We start from the raw sequence: 25,194 nt of genomic DNA, 5'->3' as shown, positions 1-25,194 counted from the left end.
ACCGTCTACCTCGGACGGGTCTGTCCACCGTGCGCCTGCTGTTGTTTCCAACGCAACCACCTCCCGCCATGAAGCTTGCGCTCCGTGGCCGAAAAAGGATGGTATTCATTAATGATCCTAATCTGCAGGTTCACCTACGGAAACCTTGTTACCGATTACTTCCTTGGCGGGGAGCTAACTACGGCTCCCCGGTAGCTACGGTAAGTCTGTTGAGGCTTGCCGATTGGTGGTAACAGCAGAGGCGGGTGCAAGCGGTGTGACGTAATTGGCAGAATCGCCTGTCAATCAAAATATCTGGTTGAGAAATAGTATCCCGCTGCAGCCCGGCAGACCATACTGGTTGAGCCGAGCGCCTCGCATTCACATCACCTCAACCCTGTGCGCATCCTTTATTTTTTTTTCACCGAACGTTCGAACCTATTAATTAAAGTCCGAATGTCAGCGTAACGAACGAACGTTCGAACGTTCGAACGTTCGGGCTCAGCCTTATAGGTGATAGCCTAATCTATACCTTTCTGTTGAACTGATTCTAATTATTAATTTGGAACTTCAGAACATGCAGTATTATTAATTTGCTCAAATGTCGTGGCCTCACACAGTGCCAACTGCAGGTCTCACCATCTCAGGTGCCAACTGCAGGTCTCGCCATCTCAAAGATGACAGAGCATACATATGCAGCATCCCCCTGTTGGGGTTGCTCAATGCTGTAAAATATTACATAAATGTGTTTTTATGAATAATGATATTTGAGGAGCCTAATAATATTGCTACAGCGTGCAATTCTCTGAGGTGGGAGGCTCCGCCTCCGGGCGAAACCATCTCTGTGACGTCAGCAACAAAATGGCGGCGCCCATGTTGATTTATGCTACATAAATGGACATAACAAATAGTTTTTTCTTAGAAACGCCTTATTTTTATAAAGTGATTTTTTTCTGTGGTTTATCTAAAAACTAATTTGATGCTATGACTATGTTTATATCGCTATGCTTCATCTCCCCTTTAAACAATCTTGAATCTTGAATAGCGCTTCATGGCGCATCAGGCTCGCCCAGGTTCCAATTCCGTGTTGACTTCTGACTTCCTAGTGTGACGTCACTTCAACTACGGCAAACAAGAAGCTCAAAACTCAAACCTAATTCATCACGGGGGGGGGGGGGGGGGCTGTATCTCTACCATGCAGTGGAAAAGCGGCATAAGAGAATACTTCATAATGTTTCATGCAATTAAAAAGTAATATAGTACACACATGATTCTTTACAGTGTTATGTTTACCAGTAGGATGTTATAACATTGCTGATAATAAAAATTATGATTATTTTCTCACAGTAGTGTGTGTGTATTTTTGGCTAAAGTGCATAGAAAACACAGTACTGTGCAAAAGTGTTAAGCACCCAAGAGTTTTTTATATAAATTGTCTTTGATGTTAATAAAAAAAATTCTGTATTAGTGTCAGTAGACTTAGACTACTTAGATTTTTAGAAACATTTCATTTAATAAATAAGCATCTTCATGGTTTAATGCAGACATGTGTTGCAGGGACTTTTATAATCGTCATGTTGGCGTGACTATCCATCAAAGGGTTAAATCAAAAAAATTTAAGTGCTTTAGAGGAAATGTCAAAATATCGCGATACATATTGTGTATCGTGAATTTGTGATGGAGCCAAAAAATATGGTTATCATTTAGAGGCCATATCGCCCAGCCCTAGCTGTGGGTAGTAATGTATGTAACTTATGTAACGTTAGTTGAGGTAGCAGCAGTATTCTGTGGTATTGCTCGTGGCACCCTGTGTCCTTTAGATCCTCTATAAACACCGCCTCGTGTTTGAATGAAAGAAAAAGGCGTTCAATGTGATCACAGCCTAATATGCTACCGTATGTAGGCAATGGAAATTATATGCTGATAGTTTAATTTAACCCTTTAAGCCTGATTGGCCCGGTACCGGGTTGAGATTTCATCATGAATAGTCATAAATAGATCAATACTAATGTTTCTTTTTCAAATGTAGCCAAGAGTAAATACCCTAACCCTGTCATAACGGCAGTCAAGAGTAAAGACCCTAACCCTGTCATAACGGCAGTCGAATATATTTTTTGTATTTTTAGCACTACGTATGTTTACCAATGATATGTAGTAGATTGTAGATCCAAATTTCATAAAAATCCTTTCAGAAATGAGTGATTAGGAGTAGGCAGGCCCGGACTGGCCATCGGGAGCACCGGGAGTTTTCCCGGTGGCCTGGCCTGCACAGATTAAAAAAAAAACGTTTTATTATTATTTTTTTTATTTATTTTTTGCCAGGCCATTGTTTCTAGTTGTGGCGGCGGCGCGGCGCGATAGTTAGATAACCTAGATGGGTGGGGAACAACCAGGATTTCACTGTCTGCGACAGAGTTGGAGAACTATCTGACTCTCTCTCTCACGCGGATTACACACACACAATGGAGCCGTGCTGCCGCTTGTGATTGGTGGAGGCGGGACCAGGCGATACAACTGATTGACAGCGGAGGCGGCGAATGGAATGGCAGACGGCACTCGGATGCAGAATAACAGCCAGGCAATGAGCCAGGTAGTGAGGGACTCGGGAGAGATACAGTAGAGCGAAAGTCAATTAACGTTGATGTCAAGATGGACAGTGGAAGAAAGAGAAAGGGTGGAGGAGAGAGGGATAAAACAAAGAAAAAGAAAGGCCCTTACAGGGAGAGTGGTTAACTGTATTATATAGTAAATAGAAAAATATGTTGTGCTCTTGCTTTTTTCTTTTTGAAGGTGGAGAGACAGGGACCGAAACTAGAGAGCGCCACCCGCCATTTGCGCTCAGTTTTTACGTTTGGCGCCTCCCACTGAGACGTCTGAGCGCCGTGTGGCGCTCAATCAAATAGTCATGTGAAAATCGAAAATCATGATCCAATTCTTTAGCGGAGTTCTCACTCGCTGTCTCAGCACACATGAAGCGCGCACTGCTGCTGCTACCCCATCCTCACCTGTTGCATGTAAACGGAGGCTATTGCCTCACCGTGACGTTAGTCTAGTCAGTGTGGGACCTTCGTGAGATAACGTTAGCTACCGTTACAAAATGACCCAGTCAACTATTCACTTAGTTTAATACATGACTTTGAGGCATTGTGTAACGTTATCCAGCCGGCTAGCTACGGATAGCTCCCGACATCAACAAATCCATCAGAAATAGTCCAGTGCATAATACCTCCGTTGGCTAGGTAACTAGTCACTACGAAATGTCGCAGTAAACTAAATAGTTCACTGAGGCGTTGTCCCAACGCCATCCAGCAGTAGCTACAGAAAGCTCCTGGCATCAATGTGGCTACAACAACAACATGCGTATTCGAGTCCCTGGTTTACATCGCATGAGTGAGGGCTGCTGACTAGGGTCCAGGTGCAGCGCCGGAGAATTCTTTTGCATGCTGAATGTAGCGTTTAGGGTCCAGCTGCACCCCCGGAGAATCTTTGCTGGAGCTGGAGGCCACTCGAGTATACACACAGACAGTGGAGCTGTTTGCAGACAGCGAGGTGGCGATGTCTCGCAGATAACACAATCACAAGTATGATTATATAATATATATATTTTATTAAAAAAATGTTTTTATATAAAATAATAATAAAAAAATGTTTTATCAAAAAAAAGTTGGCGGGTAAGAAATATGCTTGGCGGGTAGATTCTTCCCATCTACCCGCCACTGGCCGGTGAGTCAAAAAGTTAATTTCGCTCCCTGTGGAGAGAGTAGCATTGCTAGTGCCACAACAGTTTTATTTGAGGTCCATAACAGTACATTGTACTAAGCAATTGTTGGCTCATTAGTTTGTGATTCACATGCACTAAAATTCACCAGAATGCAGGAAATTAAGTCTTTGTAACAAAAAATGTCCTGGTGGGGGACCCCCAGACCCCCCGCTTTAAAAGTGGCCTGACTGGGGCTATATTTCGCGCTATATCTCCCGGTATGAATTATTTCCCCAGTCCGGCCCTGGGAGTAGGGCTGACCTTCGATTTTTTTTTTTGGAATTTGAAGCTTCGGGCCAAGATTCGATTTTAATTCGAAGCTTCGAGATAAAAAAAGAAATGTATATATTTTTTTTCTTTTTTTATGTTGTGGGACTTGTACAGCACTTTGTTCAACTTTGTCAGTGCTGTAAAGTTTAAACTAGGGCTGGGCGATATGACGATATTATATAAATATCGGGTACAGTTCATTAACGATACACTTTTTAAACGTATCGTGGATATCGTGATGTTTTGCCCAAGAGGCTTGTGTTGCGTCAATCTGGTCCACACGTTGACACTTTTGAACAGCGCCGCCCCACACACACACTACTGCATCAAAAGTTACTACTTATGATAACAAAGGCATTCGTTTTGTGACATTGACGTTATATAGTTACACTTTGAATAACATCAGCGTATTTACATAGCAACGACCGAGGTCGACCTAGATATAGCAAGCATTAGCCGTTCATATCTCAGCCCGTGCTGACTCCGTTGTGCCCATTCTGCGGTCTGTTAATAACGTTTTCAATCAGACAGATGTATGGAAAGGCTTTTATTATAACATCCGTTGCAGTAAAATCATTATGCCTCCAGTCGTTTAGTCATTCTGCAGAGCTAAAAAGCTAAACGTCGGCCGCGGCGAGCTACCGCTGCCATTGTTGTTTTCATTGAGCTCTCCATGGCGGAAGTAAAAAATTAATACGCGCTTGCCGATTGGTGCTAAGAACAGCAGGGCGGGTGCAAGCGATGTGACGTAATTGGCAGACGCAACTGTCAATCAAAATGATTCTGTTTGCCGACTGAATGAATAAACGTTATTAACAGATTGCAGCATAGGTACAATACAGTACAGCTCAATACAACAACAGTCAACAGTGGACTGGAGGATGCAGACCAGAGAAAGACTTTCGTCTTGTTTACATCAGGGTCCCTCATTTTCAATTCATCATATTTCATATCTAAATCATATAACATCTCATTGCTAAATATATGCAATATATAATCTAATAATCCAATAATCTAAATCTAATATATAATATAAAAATGCTAAATGCATGGGTATTTTATTTTGTCTTTAATGTTAGCTTGCAAACTCAAATACTGTCTTGGTAAGCCTCATAATGAATTGTTTGGGGAAAAAAAGAAAAACATCGTGATGCGTATCGTGTATCGCCAAAAGGTCAGAAAATATCGTGATATCATATTTAGGCCATATCGCCCAGCCCTAGTTTAAACCTTTTTAAATCTTACACAAACAAAACACTTTGCTTTCATGAAATATTGTATGCCGTCATTTGCCGAGTCCGACCTCATCTTAAATAACAAACGGCATTGCTTGTTGTAGTTAACAAAGAGAGGCAGAGTAGATTTTGAAAAGAAAATCGACTTCAATTCATTCAGCGGTTTTATCTCTTCCTGTTCTTGATATCCCTGATTTGCAGGTCCCCACATGGGGTATCATTGGAAAGCCACACTCATTGGCTTACAACCCTGTCCAATAGTTTTCGAGATTGCTGCAGCCGGCTGACGTGGAAAGAAATATTGATGTTATTTTCGCGATTATATCTCACGGGTTGAACAAACGTCAATGTTAGTGCCATAAAATACAACGTATATTGTTTCTTTACCTTTCTGTAAACGTCTAAAAAATTTACATTATACAAAAGTAACTGTAGTTACAGTATATTTCATTCACGGTCTTTGCTGCCCTGTAATGGGCGCCTGGTGGTACTAAGTCCAGATGTAATTCTGCCATTGGAAAGAGGAGATTTGGCCCGGTCCATAGATGTGTTACTTAGCCATAATAAGTTAATTTATAGGCCTGATGCTCTATATTCATATTTCATATTGCATATGTCCGGATGGCAAAATTCTGTACTGTATCTAGAAAAAACCCTGTAAATCAAATGTGCTGACTAAAACTCATATTTCGATCTGTATGGTCCTTTTAACACTGATTATACTTGGTAGAGGATGTATTATAATAATTATATATATAGGGATGACCCCCGGACCCCGGTTCTAAACGGGAACCGGTACTATATTAGAAAATACCGGAGTATTTATAAGCTCCGACGTCATCGGTACTGCTATCGATACTCTAGAGAAATTATTATTATTTAAAAGTTGCGAACGATCTCTCTTCTCTCTGTCTGCACAAGAAGCGAGCCGCAGCGAGTCATTATTACACACACTCCTCGCGAGTCGCTACACATACGGGTACTTCTTATACATACGGGTACTCCTTAATGAAAGTGCTGTCCCCGTGCTGAAGCGCGCTGCACACAGACAGCTCTGCCTCTGAGTCTGCATGCACTGAGTCGTGATGGCGGATAGAGCGAAGCGTTCTAAAGTATGGATATACTTTACAAGGGTCAATGCCGACAACGCACGTTGCCACAAGTGCAACAAAACATTTGCCAGTAAGGGTGGCAATACGAGCAATCTATCAAAACATTTGTTGGCAAAACACGATATTATCTGCCTCCTCCACCCCCAGTGAGAGGGTATTTTCTACAGCCGGGGACACTATAAGTCAGGAGAGATCCCGACTCCTGCCGGAGAAGGCAGATATGTTGATTTTTCTGCATAAGAACTGATAGGATAATTTTCTAGGTTCTTTAATCTTGTTTGTTTGAACTTCTGTTAGCCTTTTGCATTTGTTGTTTATTATAAAAAGTCTATAATTCAGAGTCAGACACATTTAAAACATTGTTGCTGCTGTTGCTGAAGAAATTATATTCATTTATTATATTTATTTATAAAGTTATATAAAAGAACATTCCTGCTGCTGTTGCTGAAGAAATTATATTTATTTATAATACCTATTTATAAAGTATTAAAGTTGTATAAATAATAAAGCAATGTCGATTCTGTTAATTAATTGTCTTTTTTTCCTTGCAAAAAAAATAACCAAAAAGAACCGATAAGAGTATCGATAAAGTACCGAACCGTTAAGCAGTATCGATAAGAGTAGTAGTATCGATAAAATCCTAACGATACCCATCCCTAATTATATGATATATATATATATATATATATATTAGAGCTGGGCCGTTAACGGCGTTACCGTTAGGGATGGGTATCGTTAGGATTTTATCGATACTACTACTCTTATCGATACTGCTTAACGGTTCGGTACTTTATCGATACTCTTATCGGTTCTTTTTGGTTATTTTTTTTGCAAGGAAAAAAAGACAATTAATTAACAGAATCGACATTGCTTTATTATTTATACAACTTTAATACTTTATAAATAGGTATTATAAATAAATATAATTTCTTCAGCAACAGCAGCAGGAATGTTCTTTTATATAACTTTATAAATAAATATAATAAATGAATATAATTTCTTTAGCAACAGCAGCAACAATGTTTTAAATGTGTCTGACTCTGAATTATAGACTTTTTATAATAAACAACAAATGCAAAAGGCTAACAGAAGTTCAAACAAACAAGATTAAAGAACCTAGAAAATTATCCTATCAGTTCTTATGCAGAAAAATCAACATATCTGCCTTCTCCGGCAGGAGTCGGGATCTCTCCTGACTTATAGTGTCCCCGGCTGTAGAAAATACCCTCTCACTGGGGGTGGAGGAGGCAGATAATATCGTGTTTTGCCAACAAATGTTTTGATTGCTCGTATTGCCACCCTTACTGGCAAATGTTTTGTTGCACTTGTGGCAACGTGCGTTGTCGGCATTGACCCTTGTAAAGTATATCCATACTTTAGAACGCTTCGCTCTATCCGCCATCACGACTCAGTGCATGCAGACTCAGAGGCAGAGCTGTCTGTGTGCAGCGCGCTTCAGCACGGGGACAGCACTTTCATTAAGGAGTACCCGTATGTATAAGAAGTACCCGTATGTGTAGCGACTCGCGAGGAGTGTGTGTAATAATGACTCGCTGCGGCTCGCTTCTTGTGCAGACAGAGAGAAGAGAGATCGTTCGCAACTTTTAAATAATAATAATTTCTCTAGAGTATCGATAGCAGTACCGATGACGTCGGAGCTTATAAATACTCCGGTATTTTCTAATATAGTACCGGTTCCCGTTTAGAACCGGGGTCCGGGGGTCATCCCTAGTTACCGTGCTGCGTTAACGCTATACTAGTATCGCGCGATAATATAATTAACGCATTAATCTACATTTTTTTTTTTTTACCTTTATTTACCCAGGGTAGGTTCGCTGAGCACAGATGCTCTTTTTCAGGAACGCCCTGCTTCACATTCACACAGTTCCATTCACACCTGGGAGCTGCCCAGTACAACCACAGTTGACACCATTGGCCACTGAGCAACTCCACTGGAGCAGTTGATTCAAGCCATGTCACATAGTTCAAGTTTGAAATGATTCTTTCTGTTTTGCTCCTGAGAGTGCTAGATACTGTACTGTACTGGTAATATTATTTATTTGTGTTAACTTCTGAATAAAACAACTTATTAAACACAAGTACATCTTATTGAACATTATTTTGATATTTCATTACCAATTATCATAGCAAAACAGCTTTTTCAAACAGTCTGTAATGCATTTTGGAAACGGGAGATGGGCTCATGGTGTAATGGGCCACCTGGCCTGAGAAACATAAGGAGGAAAGAAAAAGTAAGGACTTACTTCTGGTCATTATTTGTGTAGAACACACATATTTTGAATGCCTTCGGCAGGTTTTTTTTAATTCTTTTTAGCCATTTTAATCTCCAGGATTGCAGATAGATTAATCTAGATTACAAAAATGTATTTATGCCCACCTCTAATATATATATATAATATATATATATATATATATATATATATATATATATATATATATATTATAATATTATTGTCTGCTCTCATTCCCACTTTTCATTTATATTTTCCTCTTCAACCTTTTTCTAGCGGGCATCCAGGCAGCAAGATGACTGGGTCTGGACATGGTGAGTAAAAACTACGCTTAACAGTTTGAGTGCCAGCCATTAACATTGGAAACATGGTTAAATGCCACCACCCACTTCAATGATAGCGTTGTGAACGCATAATCTCTGTCTTACATTATGGCTATGTGTCTAATCTGCCTGTCTCTTATCAATGACTGGTTTGCAGTCAACATTGTCAAAACGGATTGTTTTTTAATCTGTTCATTTCCATTTTATAGCATTTTGAAAAGCCCTCGTTTTAAAGGAAAATATATAGATTCCGTGATAAACGGCATTTACTGAAATATTCTGGAATACACAAACACGTTGTCATTTTTAGGCCTATTTATGAATCGTTTTCAAATAAACGCTAGATTATCGATAGTATATGTGTATTTATGCACGCTATAGAGGCGGGCTGAAAAATCGATTCTCTCATTTCCTGATCAGCGATCACCACGCACAGGGCAAACGCTTATATCTCTGTGAAAACAGCTCTGATTATCCTAAGACTGGTAAAATAAATTCCTTATCTGAGATCAGATGTTATCCAAAAAGATTATTCCAATTCCTGATCGCCATTCCAAATATCGATCACGCTTATTGATTACAGTGTTGAGTCGTGTAAATACATAATCCACGCATTTTCCGGGCCTGTGAGCACAATCGATCTTTCAGTTGGCTTGACGGAAAAGTAAAATTAGCAAACTGACCACTCCCCCTGCATCAGTGTAAAGTAATGGGGTGCAGTTACACAGGGAGAGATGATAGGGGGCGGTATCTTCCCAATTTAGCTCAGAGAGACTCTGCAGCACTAACCCGAGGCTCGATTGATGAAATATGAATTAAAATTAGGGATGCACGATATTGATTTTTTGACACCGATACCGATAACTTTATGCTCCTCAAGCCGATAACCGATACCGATAACCGATATTTATTGTATTATAATTTTTTTTTTTTAAATGTATACCGGTGTATATATATATATATATATATATAATTTTTTTTAGTATTTATAAGCTCCGACGTCATCGGTACTGCTATCGGTACTCAAGAAATTATGGAGTTTTTTTTTTTAGGAATTTAAACGTCGCAAACTAATCTTGTTGGCCGTTGTCTATATCTCTCCTGCCTCTGTGTCTCTGCCTGCGCGCGGAGCGGGCTGTGCTGTGCTCTCTCCTCTCTTCCCCTCCCACACACTCACTCACTCACTCACTCACTCACTCACTCACTCACTCACTCACACACACACACACACGGGTGCTGCGCTGCCGAGTACAGACAGCTCTGCTCTCATAATGGCGGACAGAACGAAACGTTCAAAAGTCTGGGTCTATTTTACTAAAGTCGATGCTGACAACGCTCGTTGCCACAAGTGCAACAAGACATTTGCCAGTAATGTATAAGCGCTGGTACTTGTCAATGTGGCTGGCGGGGAGATAACGTTAGCTCCGAGTAGAGTAATGGCTGACAATCCGGAGGTAAATAAACGAACGAGAGCTTCTGATTGGTGGTAAGAAGAAGAGGTGGGTGCAAGCGGTGGGACGTCATTGGCAGATCGACTGTCTGTCTCCGAATGTAACGTGACTACGTCACAGCCAAGAAAGGGAGCGCTGGATTTGTGAAAAACTCCCTGTTCCTAAACCACACGCTATCAGTTTTACCACAGTACTGGCAAAACGGGAGGAGGCTATAATAAAAACAAGCGCCCTTCATCCAAATCCACCCACACCGGATTTCTTTTAACCAAAAAATGTATTATATGTTATCGGAGCTATCAATAACGTTATCGGGTTTATCGGGATGACGTCATAATTGCTGATATCGGCCCGATAATTATCGTGCATCCCTAATTAAAATCGGCAATAAAAAAAAAGACAAACAAATAGAGCTGCCGCGGTATTGATATTTTCCTTACCGCACGAATTTGCGAAATATTTTCTACCGCCGCGGTATTACCGCACAGTGCGCACAAAAAAAAAAAGCGCTTTTCCACTGCATAGTACCTACTCGACTCGACCCGCTTTAGGCACCTGGTACTTCGTTCCTTTTCCACTGCAGCCAGATACTACTCCGTTTGTCTCCGTGTGGGGACGCAGGCGGCGCCGCTTGTGTACACTGAAAGCTCCGTGGGCATAGATGTCCGAGGGCTTGCAGCAAGCCAGAGTTTAACACAGTTTCAATCAATCAATCAATCAATAACAACATTAACCAGACTCTCGTTGCGTCTATTCTGCCAAAGCTAACGTTACCTCTCATTGTGTATTCTACCAAGCAAACCCGGGTTTAACGTTACCTCTCGTGTACATATCGGCTGACGGTAGCATTAGGCTAATAACAACAACAAACTTAACACATCAGCGATCTTGTTGTGACACTAAACTCTCCGCTCGGTGGTAAATTGGGTTGATGTCGGTTTTGTTTCATCAATAAATAAGGCAGAATACACAGTGAATCCATTCTTTTTTGTTTATTGCACTTGGTTCTGTCGCAAACAAATCCTGAATGAAATGCATCCTTAGCGAGGCAGTAAAGATGGCGGCGCGGCGTTCTGTTTTCGTTCAGAGGCTACAAAGTGTGACGCGTCGAGTAGGGGGTATCTGCAGAGCCGCAGAGCCAGGCTGGACCAATAGGGTCGCTTGGAACCGAGTAGGGTATATCTGCAGAGCCGCAAGCCAACTTTATTATTATGGTAAAAAACAGCGGTGACGCGGTATTCAGCCTAACTCTGCGGTGAGCGTGATGCAACCGGTAATGCGGTTATCGCGGCAGCTCTACAAACAAATGCTATATAGCGTCGGGGGCACTCAAAGGTCGGCATGAACTAACGATAAAAAGCGTCCGTGGCACTCGATGTGTTAAGGACCTTTTATACCATCTTATTATAAGTGTGCCTGTGCCAATCATCCACCTTAACTGTCCCCTTCACATTATTCATGATGGTGTCGCTAGAGCCTATTGCCAATTAATCAGTTTGGACCAATTAATCAGCGCAGATAGGACGCTTTACAAACTATCAGCCGGGTATCTATGTTAACGATAACCCGCCCTTTTGTTTAGCCGTCATTAAAGGGCTCTAGTGGGCTAGCCTTCTTTAAAGGGCTCTAGTGGGCTAGCCGTCTTTAAAGGGCTCTAGTGGGATAGCCGTCTTTAACCCATTCTTTGCCACTCTTATATCCATCGCTGTTTGATCTCTGCCAGCACTGTAAGTCTATGGAGATGTTCACCTTCTTTGCAGGGCTATAACTTTTTAAATTGTATTGCTAAATTGACATTACTATGGCCCATTCAACATCGATTATCTATCGTTCAGGATGTAGGAACGTTTAACTTTTTCATTCATACGAAAATACCGCCTAGAGTATAAATATGTTTTTATCGTTTTCTGCAGTATTTCCCAGAACGTGAGATATAGACACAAATGCATATATTAGATCATCAAATGCAGTTTGATACCGATCGACGCTATATTACAAATGTCAACTGTACATGGCCCTAAACGGTATGACTGATCATGCACGGGTGAACGGAGGGGGGGGGGGGGGGGGGGGGGGTCGTTTATAATTCCGTGATAGTCGTTAGATGCTTCATGTAGTATGGGTGATATATTGATCAGAGCAGTTTGTATCGAAAATGATAAACAAAAACGCTGAAACTCACGTCAGTCTCCTCGTACCGTTGGGCTATGAGAGTGGAGCAAACAGATCCCAGTTATGTGGTGGGGATCGAGGCGATCCATTTCCGGTTTGTATATTACCAATACACGCCCAAATCATGTAGATTATTGAGTTATGGCAAAGATCCATATCCACGGTGTGTGTATTGAGTCCTGCGACGATAAACGAGTGGCCGGACGGAATAGGGAGACGCACCGGGATCACAAGAGATCCACTTCCGGTTGCAACTCGCCGATCAGCCACCAGGTGGCAGTATTGAAGCGTTGCAGAGTTGTGCTGGCTCACACAGCATCCGACAAGGCTCCGTGAGTGAAATATGAATACCATGGCGAAAATATGAAATTATGATCAGAATCACGTCGTACGCCGTTATTGGCAGAATTCGCATGAACTTGAAACCCGTTGTACGACGTTATTGGCGGGGAAAGGGTTAAAGGTCTCTAGTGGGCTAGCCGTCTTTAACACTTTGATTGCCCAACCCGAGTTTTCTCAGGTTTACCCCCCGCGGGTTGAATGCCCATCACGAGAATATTATTTTTTTTTCTCTTTTTTTTTATATTAGCGATCTGAATTCATATTTCATCAACCGAGTCTACCGTTGGAAAATCAGCCACCCCAGGCGCTCAGATGTGAAAAAAGCGCCCCCTATCGTCTCCCAGATGGTAATTCACCCTTTTGGATTGGACTCAATGAAAATGAATGAGAAAAAAAAACCCGGACTCCACATTTTACTTCTCACTCATGCAACCGGCGTCGATCAGCTTCACTCTGGACCCTCAGAGCAGCGGGGATTATGTGTTTTTACAGTATACGCGTGGGATCAATAAAAGGATCGATTTTTTCGAATGGCGATCAGGAATTGGAATAATCCATTTGGATACCATCTGATCTCAGGTAAGGAATTTATGTTACCAGTCTTAGGATAATCGGACCCATTTTCACGGAGATAATTATAAGCTTTTATGTGATTATGTGATATGGCTGTTTGACTCTAAGAGCGATCAGGAACTGAGAGAATCGATTTTCAGCGCGTGGCACCAGCGTGCACACTCACACATATACTATCGATAATCTAGCGTTTATTTGAAAACGATTCATAAATAGGCCGACAAATGACAACATTCTAGAATATTACAGTACGTTATCATGGAATCCTCTTTTTTCTCCGTGAAAACAAGGGTTTTTCTAAATGCTATGAAACGGAAATTAACCGATAAAAAAAAAAAATCTGCTTCGACAATGTTGACTGGAAATAGGTCATTGATAATGCGACGGGCAGATTAGACACATAGCCATAATTTAAAACATAGATTAGGCGATATTAACGTTAACATTGGAATGGATGTGGGCATTCAAGCACTAAATGAGCGCCCCCTGCTGGGCATTCAAAGTGTTAAAGGGCTCTAGTGGGCTAGCCGTCTTTAAAGGGCTCTAGTGGGCTAGCACAGAGATATTACACAGAGACACCAGTATCATATGAAACTACACATCTTGAAGAATCCAAAGGTACCAGCCATGTCATGCCAGCTTGCCAGTTTACTGACAGGGTAGTTCCAATGTTAAGATCTTTTCGGACTCACTGAACACATGATGAAAACTCTGTTAATATCTTTTTCAAAGAATAACATGTTTACTATCACTTTGTAGGGAAGGGTTTGAGGTACCCAAAAAGCACATTCAGGAAAACCTGGCATTTCCTCAAGGAATGAATCACAAAAAAAAGTGCCGTTATGGATGTTACATCCACACTATCAAAAATAGGGCTTTACCCACCTGTGTTTGACTTCGGTGGACCATTTTGAGGGTTAAACCAGTCTGGATTCATGTTGTAGTCTGAGAAAATGCCAGGAAATGCTGAGAGAATTGTTGAATATATATAGAACACAAATGTTCTAGAAAGTACTCCCACTTTTCTGAAAAGAGTTGGTGTTAAATCTGACATTACAAAAAATCCATCAATCTGTGTTGCTGCTAATCATTGACACATGCCTAGCCTGTAATAATCCCCCTCAGAGAAATTTACTTTTCATTTGATATATTGAAAATATTTTACTTTTTTGTTTTTTTTAACAATAATTTGTGATGCCATCACACAAACTGGCATTTAAAGGGTAAACATTCAAAAATGTATTGAATATGTGTTTTCTTTTCTTTTTTACAATAATTTCTGATGCCCATCACAAACACTGGCATTTAAAGGGTAAACATTCTAAAATTCCTGCACCAGAATGCAGGAAATAAAGTTTTTGTAACAAAATAATTGTGTGTGTGTGTGTGTGTGAGAGAATGACGGACAATTGCTTGCTGTGTGAGAGAGAGAGAGATAGAGAGAGAATTAAGTACATTTGCTGAAATACAGTTGTTCTTAATTTTCTCACTTGCTATGTGAGAATGTTAGTTATTATGTTCTCAATGCCCCTTGCATTGTATGAGTTGTGTGGAAGCGTTTGCTAGTTCTAGTGCTATCCCTTTGTACATTGTGGCTGTGTCTGACAAAAGTTAACAATAAATAATGGTATTAGGAATACATTTGCCTCCTGCGTGAACTGTGCATAGCTGAATAGACTGTATTTTAACGCCGGTCATATGGTGGTACTTGGAGAGCCAGCTACCTTCTCAGGTGGTACTTGGTGTAAAAAGTTTGAGAACCACTGTTCTAGAATGTTCGATTATGACATCATACTGTGACATCACAAATGTTCTAGAATGTTCTATTATGACATCATACTGTGACATCAGGGACCGAAACTAAAGCCCGCCGCCCGCCAGGGGCGGTCTGTTTTTACCTTTGGCGCATGACACTTAGAGGGCTGCCCGCCGTGTGGCGTGTAGACGTGTAGTTCATAAGCAGGCCCCTAAAAATATTTGTATGCGAACGGTAAAAATCAATTACGCGCACGCTGTGCGAATACAGATTATAGCCTCTCTCGTCTTTTTTTTCCTCCGCTGCGAGATCGTTAAAAAACTACAAGTCCCACATTGCACTCAAGCCAACGGTCCAATCACAGTAGAGTGAAGTGACTGGTTTCATGGGAAATAAAGCAAATGACCAATCGGAAGCTCTCATTTTTCTTGTTTACTTCCTGAAACTCCGCGATCAGGGCTCTCGTTTTCCGAGACACCAACTTATTATAGTCTCTCTTACCAATAGCAATAGATTTTAGAACACCCAGATTTATCGATAGCAATAGTAATATAACGTTAATGCAACAAAACGAATGCCTTGCTTTGTTAATCATAACGTTGATGCAGTAGCGTATGTCGGTGTGTTGGCTGTAACGGACATGACAATAACATAACGTGTACACATTAAAATTGCGATAATCTATTCTAACATTTTCAAATCGATGCAGTTGAATTTCCCCCTTAGGATCGATGCATTGTTACACCCCTACACCAAAGTCACTGGCCCACTGTGTATCTGTGTGTATAATAACTTGGCTAGCGTTATCAACAGCAGAGGTGGGCAATGGGTCCAGCTGCAGCACCGGAGTGCAAGCGATGTGATGTAATTGGCAGACTCGACTGTCAATCAATGGTCTACCTGACACGCAAACTCAAACAATGTTTCTGTACTGGAGGTGTGGTTGATTGATTGATTGAAAACTTTATTAACAGATTGCAGAATGGGTACAATACAGTACAGCTCAATACACACAATTGTTAAGGGGATGCAGACCAGAGAAAGACTTTCGTCTTGTTTACATCAGGGTCCCCCATTTCAATTAATCAGGAAAGTGTACAGTAGGAAAGTGTACAGTATTTCAATAGGCAACCCTGAAAGGATTATTTTTCTAGAAGAGCAACACAGCCAAAACAGACAGTGGAGCTGTTTGCAGATAGCAAGCATTTTGACTTATTGCGTGGTGGCGATGTCTCGCAGATAATACAACTACAAGTATGATTATATAATATATATTTTATTTAAAAAAAAATTGTATATATAAAATATATATTGGCAGGTAAGAAATGCTTGGCGGGTAGACTCTTCCCATCTACCCGCCACTGGCCGGTGAGTCAAAAAGTTAATTTCGCTCCCTGTGTGACATCACAAATGTTCTAGAATGTTCTATTATGACATCATACTCTGACATCACAAAAATCACAAAAAAAAATATTTCTTTTGGTCTTAAATAGTTTCAAAATATCAGTCATTTCTGAAAATAAATTACAAAACGTTTTTGGAAAATAGCTCTTTATTTGATTAACATAAAAAAGTGTTAAATCAGAAAATGAGTTTTGGAGCAATTCCATGAAAATGTCAACCTCACCATGAAAAAGAAAGTTATAAAAAATCAAGTCCAATGCACTCTGCCTGGACTGGTTCAGAGAAATTGTATCTCCCTCTGTTATCCATGTGAGGATTGAGGTGTTCACGAATCTGATCTAAACTGACCCAGGACTTGTCCTCTTTGGTTGGAAGTGCAAAGACCAGGCCCGATTTGTAATTTTTTCGGAGAAATTGAATTTCAGCCCCTGTGTTGTCTTGCTGGGTGACCAATCCTACAAATTGCCTGTTCGTTTTGTTTGTTGTCTCAAACTCAACGAGGAGACAATCCCCTGTCTTGATGGTAGGTGGGTGACAGTCGACCTTGTCAGAGGATACAGGTGGTGGACGTCTGGCCTCTTCAATGTGACTACTGGCTTGTGTGCACGAGACAGCTGGGGGTCTGGCTGTTGACAAGAGAGAGGTGGTCTTGTCAGAGGAGACAGGTGGTCTGGCCAATTCAGAGGAGGAGAGAAAAGTGTGATGGTATGATGTATCAGCGGTGGATTACATCTTGTGTTTGATCTTCCCCCATGATACAACCTCAATGTGATGCACCTGTGTGCCATGAAGGGTGGGCACATCTGCCCACTTGGCCTCCAGCTCCTGTTTCTCACTGAAGCTCTTGATCTCCTCAGGTGTCACCTCGTCAACAGATATGTTTGGGCACCTCTGCCGAGCGACTCTGGCGAAGTCGGCAGCAGTGTTGACAACTCCCGCCTGTCTGCTGACCACGGCTGTGCTGACTGCTCGCTTGACCGTGCCTCCTACTCCGTCAATGGCTCCCTTGCCATGGCTGGTGGCAAAAAAGTGCCATTCAACGTGGATGTTGGGGAACATTTCCCGGAAACTTGACGATAAAAAGGCCCACAAAAATTTGTTTTTGAACTAGGAGGCAGCTCCATCGCTGAATATGTGCAGCTGTGTCATGTGGGGATGTTTTCTCCTGATGTTTTCAACAATCTTTCCCATGAAGGTTGCCACAGCCTTCTTGTCGTGGTCCAGGCTGTCACTCACCACCACATAGGACAAGGGGTCGGCGTTAGACCAGGCAACGGAGGTGAAGATGGAGATTTGCTTCTGATTCAAGTGGGCAAACTGGATCTCATCCTGGTACGCCGCCCTGTAGTTCTCGGCCAAGTCCACTTGCAGAACCATGGAATCTCCATCTGCTTGGGCGGTCGCCTTCTTCTCCTCAAACGCAGCACGTTGTTTTCTTTTTATGAAGCAGTGCTTCAAAAATTGTGGTGCACTGCTCGTGAGAAGACGAAGTACCGTACTTTTCCGACTATAAGCCGCGGCTTTTTCCCCCATTTTTCTACCCTGCGGCTTATATAACGGTGCGGCTAATCTATGGATTTTTACAGCTAACTGGGCACACTCCCTCAGCTCTGTGACCGTCAGATCAGACTCCTAAATCTGCTGCAGCAGTGCACGTCAACCACGTCGACAAACCATTACGGCAAGAGGAGTGCATGAGCAGCTCAGAGCTCCTCTTTCAACATGCTGCCTACCTACTGTACCCGGCGCTGCTAACTGGCTAACGTTATGAGAGCTAACGTTGCTACCTACTGTACCCGGCGCTGCTAACTGGCTAACGTTATGAGAGCTAACGTTGCTACCTACTGTACCCGGTGCTGCTAACGTTATGAGAGCTAACGTTGCTACCTACTGTACCCGGAGCTGCTAACTGGCTAACGTTATAAGAGCTAACGTTGCTACCTACTGTACCCGGCGCTGCTAACTGGCTAACGTTATGAGAGCTAACGTTGCTACCTACTGTACCCGGAGCTGCTAACTGGCTAATGTTATGAGAGCTAACGTTGCTACCTACTGTTCCCGGAGCTGCTAACTGGCTAACGTTATGAGAGCTAACGTTGCTACCTACTGTTCCCGGAGCTGCAAACTGGCTATCGTTCCTGTTTAAACAAAAATGTTAATAAATGGGAGTTTCCTCAAACAGCCATCTCTTTCCCGACAATCCCCTCTGTGCACGAACCCTTACATATGGTAATTAAACATTAAAACACCTGCGGCTTATAGTCCAGTGCGGCTTATATATGTACACATCATTCAATTTAGCTGCTGCGCCTTATATTCAGGTGCGGCTTATAGTGCGAAAAGTACGGTACATCTCCTAGTACCCCAGTCTTCTGGACCTTCATTTGCACTCCACCGACCGTCTCCCAGGCATACCAGGTGGTCTTTAGTTTTTTTTCCTTATCTGGTATGTGGTCCACAATACTGTTCCGGAACAGTTTTGCATCTCTGCACTCCTCGCAAGTGTTCAGCATACATTGTGGCTCATCAGCGCTGCAAAACACGGAACTGACAAATTCTGTCAAACACTTTGCGAGGATCATGGCGCCGCACACATTCCAGGAGAAGGGTAGTGTTTTCATGGTACCTACACAGACACACATTCCTTGGCGTTTCTGAACAGAGACAGACATGAGGTGGTCGGAGTTCAGCAAACTTGGATTTGCCAATGACTGTCAGGATTGTCCTCCTTAAAGGGGAACTATTTTACAATTTCTTTCACAATTTGGGCACTTTTACACAATTCCTGTGAGTCTATGGAACACCTCTGTAATTTATTTTTAAGATCTTAAGCAGTTTTGAGGCTGGGAGGACACGTTGGTGCTGCAAGGGGCCAACCGTGCACATTATTATGCAGCTGAGACATCACAGATCAGCACATTTTCAGATGACTTAGTTCAGTGAGGGTGAATATTGTGAGAGGATAATTGGAAGAATGCGCCAATATGAGAATTCGAGACATAGATCATATTAATATAAGTCCACATAACTATGAAACAATGCTAAACACTGAAAAAGGCCATTTATAAGATAGTTCCCCTTTAAAACAGCGGTAAGCCTCCATAAGGGACATGGACATGTGGCGTTTTTTAACCCTCTTCTTGACTCCTCCCTCTCTTATGGTCACTGCATCCTTCATTCCGGGGGCTTGCCTTGAAATGTCGTCCCTGGAATAATCATTTACTTTCTGTTTGGTTTCATTTGGGGTTTCTGTGTTTTTTGCGGTGGGTTTCTTGTCACGATACTCGGCAAAACAATAACAAATACACATGTAGGCTGAGCAGACGTGAGGGGGAGATGGCCGACAGCAGCCGATTAGCAGTAGGCTAATGTGGACACTGCTCTGCCTAGACCAGTGTTTCTCAAAGTGGGGGGCGTGCCCCCCAGGGGGGGCGCAGATGCATGACAGGGGGGGCATTGAGATTAAAAAAAAAAAAAAAAAAAAAATGTATTACAGAAAATTATCACTAAAGTGCTATCTGTTGCAGCTGCACTGTTCTCCATGAAAATACCATTTCTCAAAATCTGAAAATCATTATTTAATAAAACACAGAAAAGGATCACCAAGTTACTCTGGATAAAAAAAACCTTTACAGACAACATTGAGACAAATCTTCCTGACACATCTCCATCCAAACTCTTGGAAGAACTCTTTGAAATCTAATTTAAACATGGCCCATTTCATGACTATTTTGAGGGGGGGGGGGGCGGGGGGGCAAAATATTTTGGTCCGCCAAAGGGGGGCCTGACAGAAAACGTTTGAGAAGCACTGGCCTAGACCAACAATGTGTGAAAAAGTTGTGTCTGGAAATATGTTGGATTTTAATCAAACAAGGAGTCATAAAATACTTCTGATTTAAATCAAACAAAGGGGTCATAATCGGACTTAACAACTAGGGCTGTCTTAAATGCTTCGAAGCTTCGAACGTTCGATTCGATGGCACAAGCTTCGAACATTAAAAAAAAAATCGAAGTTTAAAAAAAAGAAAAAAAAATTCAAAAGAAATTTTTTAATTTTTATTTTTTTTACTTCGATTTGTGTGTGTGTGTGTGTGTGTGTGTGTGTGTGTGTGTGAACTACCCATCCCAGTTAGGACAGCCGAATCCCGTCCAATCTTTCGCCGTCGACTAAAGACTCACTTCTTCAACCATTATCTGAAATGATAAAAAAATAAATAAAAAATCTAACCGTGACTAACCTTACTGTCATGCACTTGTCCTAATAAACTAACCTACACTGTAACACGCAACACTTTGATGAACATTGTTACTCAGCTGATAGAGTTGTACCCTTCTTGCTGTCTTGTCATACAGAACTTGTAAGTCGCTTTGGATAAAAGCGTCAGCTAAATGACTAAATGTAAGTGTGTGTGTGTGTGTGTGTGTGTAGGTGTGTGTGTGGTGTGTGTGCGCGCACCTTGTAGAATTCCACACATAAGAAAGAAAGATACTGGGATGAATAAACAAAATAGGAAATAAAATGTAGAAATGCATGCAATACATAAATAAATATGAATCTCCATATATGAAATATAACATTTAGATAAGGTGCTACTGAGATGTTTTGGTGAGTTCTTTGTTTTTTTGTGGAAGTTGCCCTTCTTAAAAATGCATGAACATTCACTGATAATTGGTCTGTAGTGGAGTCTACAAGGTCTACATTGCCGGACCATGTAGAATCCGGACCTTGTAGACTGACATAATTCTGTGCATAGTTTAGTCTACACAGGCCATATTTCAAATAATCAAAATCTTACTTCATTCATCTTAAACATTCTTGATTTGGGGGATTGGTAGTTCCCATGAAATCTGAAGTTGTTCAAACGACAACAGCGATCCACCTTGAATTAAATCACACAGCCGAGTGAAACCTTGTTGGATGCGTCAGTCACGAAAGGGGCTACTTAATTAATTAATCCAACCCACTTTATTTATAGAGCACATTTAAAAACAACAACGTTTACGAAAGTGCTGTACAAGTCCCACAACATAAGATAAAAAAAAAAAAAAAACTTAAAATTAAAAAAAAAAAATTAATTTCTTTTAAAAAAAAATTTCGAAGCTTCGAATTAAAATCGAAGCTCGGCCCCGAAGCTTCGATTGCCAAAAAAAGCTTCGAAGGTCAGCCCTATTAACAACACACATTCGCAATGTAACATCCGTCACTCGCAATGTAACATCCGTCACAGTAACATCCATAACACTTGTAAAGAATACAAAAAATAAGACCAGAATGACTAATTGTTGCTAATATGTCATCTTTATAAAAGTTAGCTTTGCTTAGGAAGTTTGGTTGACATTGCATTCCAGATGCATGTTTTATGACAACTTTTCCTGGAAAACGTTATGGATGTTACATTTGCTGTCTCATAAAGGGGCATTATAACAGCATGCTTCACCTGCCAATGGAAAGACACAAAGTACATAATTGATTCACATATTGATACAACAGCCCTTCATGACCAAAGGTGAGGTTAGAAAAATATCTGTTGATTTCTTTTTGCCATTCTGGCCATTCAGAAAGTCATACAATTACGGTAGGTTAATTGAAAAATAAATTTTTACATCATTGTGTCTCCTCCTGTAGTGTGAAAAAACATGCATTCTCATAAGTATTACAATCAAATCTATTTTGTACTTCAAAATATAGACCTTGATGATACATTTGAAATTGGTTTGGTTATGATCATGTTATTTAAAATTTTCATGGTGAGGTTGACATTTGCATGGAATTGCCCATAGCTTAAATCTGATAGGGGGAAAATGCCAGGGGTCGTTTTCAAAGGGGCCCCTTCTCACCTGCTAACCTCACAGCCAGGATCATGTCTCTGCTAGTTACATGTAGAATCAGGCCCAAACCAAAAACCTTTTTTGCGGGAGGGGGGCGGGGGTGTTGGTGGTATGGTTCCTGGAATTCGGTATCGGTATATGTACAAAATATACAATATACAAATTAAAGTACAACCTAAAATACAAAATTAAGTACAAAATGCAAAAAATATATAAGAAATATGCAAAAATTATGTGTGGATGGACAGTTAAAATGCACATTTGCAACGTGTCCCTCTCTGGTAACACTACACCATATTTGATCTATTATCTATTTATTACTAAAATATTTGCCTTACATCTCCCTCATTTTTGCATTTTCTACTTTAGTTTTGTATATTGTATAATTATGTTGTATAGCTCCAGTGGAGTTGCTCAGTGGCCAACAGTGTCAGACTGGTTGTATTGGGCAGCTCCCAGGTGTGAATGGAACTGTGTGAATGTGAAGCAGGGCGTAGCTGAAAAAGAGCATCCGTGCTCAGAGAACCTACCCTGGGTAAATAAAGGTATAGTATAGTCCAGTGCTTCTCAAACTTTTTCTGTCAGGCCCCCCTTTGGCGGACCAAAATATTTTGGGCCCCCCCCCCCCCTCGCCCCAACAAAATAGTCATGAAATGGGCCATGTTTAAATTTATTGAAATAACACCAATATCGTGACCTTTCAAATTGGCCCTATATTTTGTTTTCAGAGCTGTCATGGACAATGTTCCCTCTAATTTTTTTTCGGTCTGAGCAAACACTTAAACCGCCTGAGCAGACATCAGCAACTACTGAGCAACATACGTCACCTGCCGATTAACCAGTTAGTTGATAAGCGGCGGTTTGTACAAAAATTGGTCATGGATGAAAAGCCAGCTTCACACAGATACTGTATGTGGTGCTGAATGGTATTCAACACCTTAACTGCTGCATCATGAGTTACTTGGTACTCAGCACCACACTCTGAAACTAGTTATCTAGGTGGTATCAGATGAGATTTCAAAGAGTTCTTTCAAGAGTTTGGATGGAGATGTGTCAGGAAGCTTTGTCTCAATGTTGTCTGTAAAGGTTTTTTTTATCCAGAGTAACTTGGTGATCCTTTTCTGTGTTTTATTAAATAATGATTTTCAGATTTTGAGAAATGGTATTTTCATGATGAACAGTGCAGCTGCAACAGATGGCACTTTAGTGATAATTTTCTGTAATCCAATTTTTTTCTTCATTTTTTCATTTTTTTTTTTATAAATCTCAAGCCCCCCCCTGTCATGCCTCTGCGCCCCCACTTTGAGAAACACTGGTATAGTGTTTGGTCTTTTTACCTTTTTTTTACTGTATGAAAGAAACACAATCTCAGGAGGCTCATACAGAACCAAGCAGTCCACTGTAATGTACCTTTTTATAGGGGTGTAACGATTCGACCTCACAACGATTCGATTACGATTCTTCAGGCAACGATTCAACGCATCATGAAATCTCTTCATTTGACCACGATTCGATTGGTAGATACATTTTCTATCGGTTAATTCCCCAAAATGTTTTAGAATACACAAATGTGTCTGGGGGAACTGATTCACTCAGCATGAATGGACTAACGGAACGTAGACCAAATGCGTCCACATTTTTATAGGATTCTAGCACATTTTCATAACCATAGCGAATATTACCGTTTTCATTGAGGTTTCTTACAAATTAACGATGCTTTATGTTGTCCTTTATATGCCGATTATCATTAAAATCTTAAATTGTACTATATGTCCCCCTTTAGACAACATATGTAACGCTACCAGCGCACTTTTGTTAAGATAATTAGTTTACCATTCGCGGTCGCTATACCGAGGTTGCAGTAATAGTTTACCGCTGTTCAGATCATGGCGAAGAATAGACTCATCCCAGTGACCTGTGACCTGTGCTAAGGATCTTGGGAAATGTATTCATGTAGTTTTCAACATTTCCACCTTTTAATTTTAAACCAATGCTGCCATCTACTGACAACAGAAAGTGTTGTCTATTGTCACTTCCGTATACAGCGTCGCCCGAAACCCATTCTAGAGATTCCCACTTTTTACTGGGAATGGGGCGTGGCCGTATTTGGTCCCAGACAATAAGCTGCGATTGGTCACTGTGACGTTATAGGTCAATAAAAAAAAAAAACATTTCTATCGATTCTAACATTTTCAAATCGATGCAGTTGAATCGTCACATTAGGATCAATTAGGGCTGGGCGATATGGCCTCTAAATGATATCGCGATATCTTTTGGCCATATCGCGATACACGGTATATATCGCGATATTTTTACATTTCCTCTAATTCACTTAAAAATGCTTGATTTAACCCTTTGATGCATACAGTCACGCCAATATGATGATTATAATAAGTCCCTGCAACATATGTTTGCATTATTAAACCATGAAGATGCTTTAAAAAATAATTTAATGAAAATGTACTAAGAGTAGTCTACTGACACTAATAAAAAAAATTATTTACATCTAAGACAATTTATAGAAAAACTCTTGGGTGCCTAAGACTTTTACACAGTACTGTGTTTTCTATCCACTTTAGCCAAACACACATATATATATATATATACACACTACTGTGAGAAAATAATAATCACACACAAAGGTATAATGGCTTATAGCAGACTTAATGATTTTAGAATATTTCAGATAATGAAATTAAATGTTTATATCATCAACTATCCAGTTAGTATTTATAC

The 25,194-nt window shown here is 40.9% G+C and overlaps 1 protein-coding gene across 6 annotated transcripts in view; it reads left to right on the top strand.

Moving 5' to 3' along the window:
* Positions 1–25,194, top strand: part of scaf11 (SR-related CTD-associated factor 11) — a 96,303-nt gene that overhangs the window by 19,405 nt on the left and 51,704 nt on the right. For all 6 annotated transcript variants that reach the window (XM_084330772.1, XM_084330771.1, XM_084330775.1 and 3 more), the window contains exon 2: positions 8,885–8,922. In XM_084330772.1, the coding sequence (XP_084186898.1) occupies positions 8,904–8,922 (19 nt within the window). In that variant the 5' untranslated portion in view covers positions 8,885–8,903. The remainder of the gene's footprint in view (positions 1–8,884; positions 8,923–25,194) is intronic.

This window comes from Notolepis coatsorum, assembly GCF_963971535.1.
Source record: "Notolepis coatsorum genome assembly, chromosome: 15".
Taxonomy (NCBI): Eukaryota; Metazoa; Chordata; class Actinopteri; order Aulopiformes; family Paralepididae; genus Notolepis; species Notolepis coatsorum.
The sequence above is the reverse complement of the archived record's forward strand: the minus strand, read 5'-3'. Positions and strand labels throughout refer to the sequence as shown.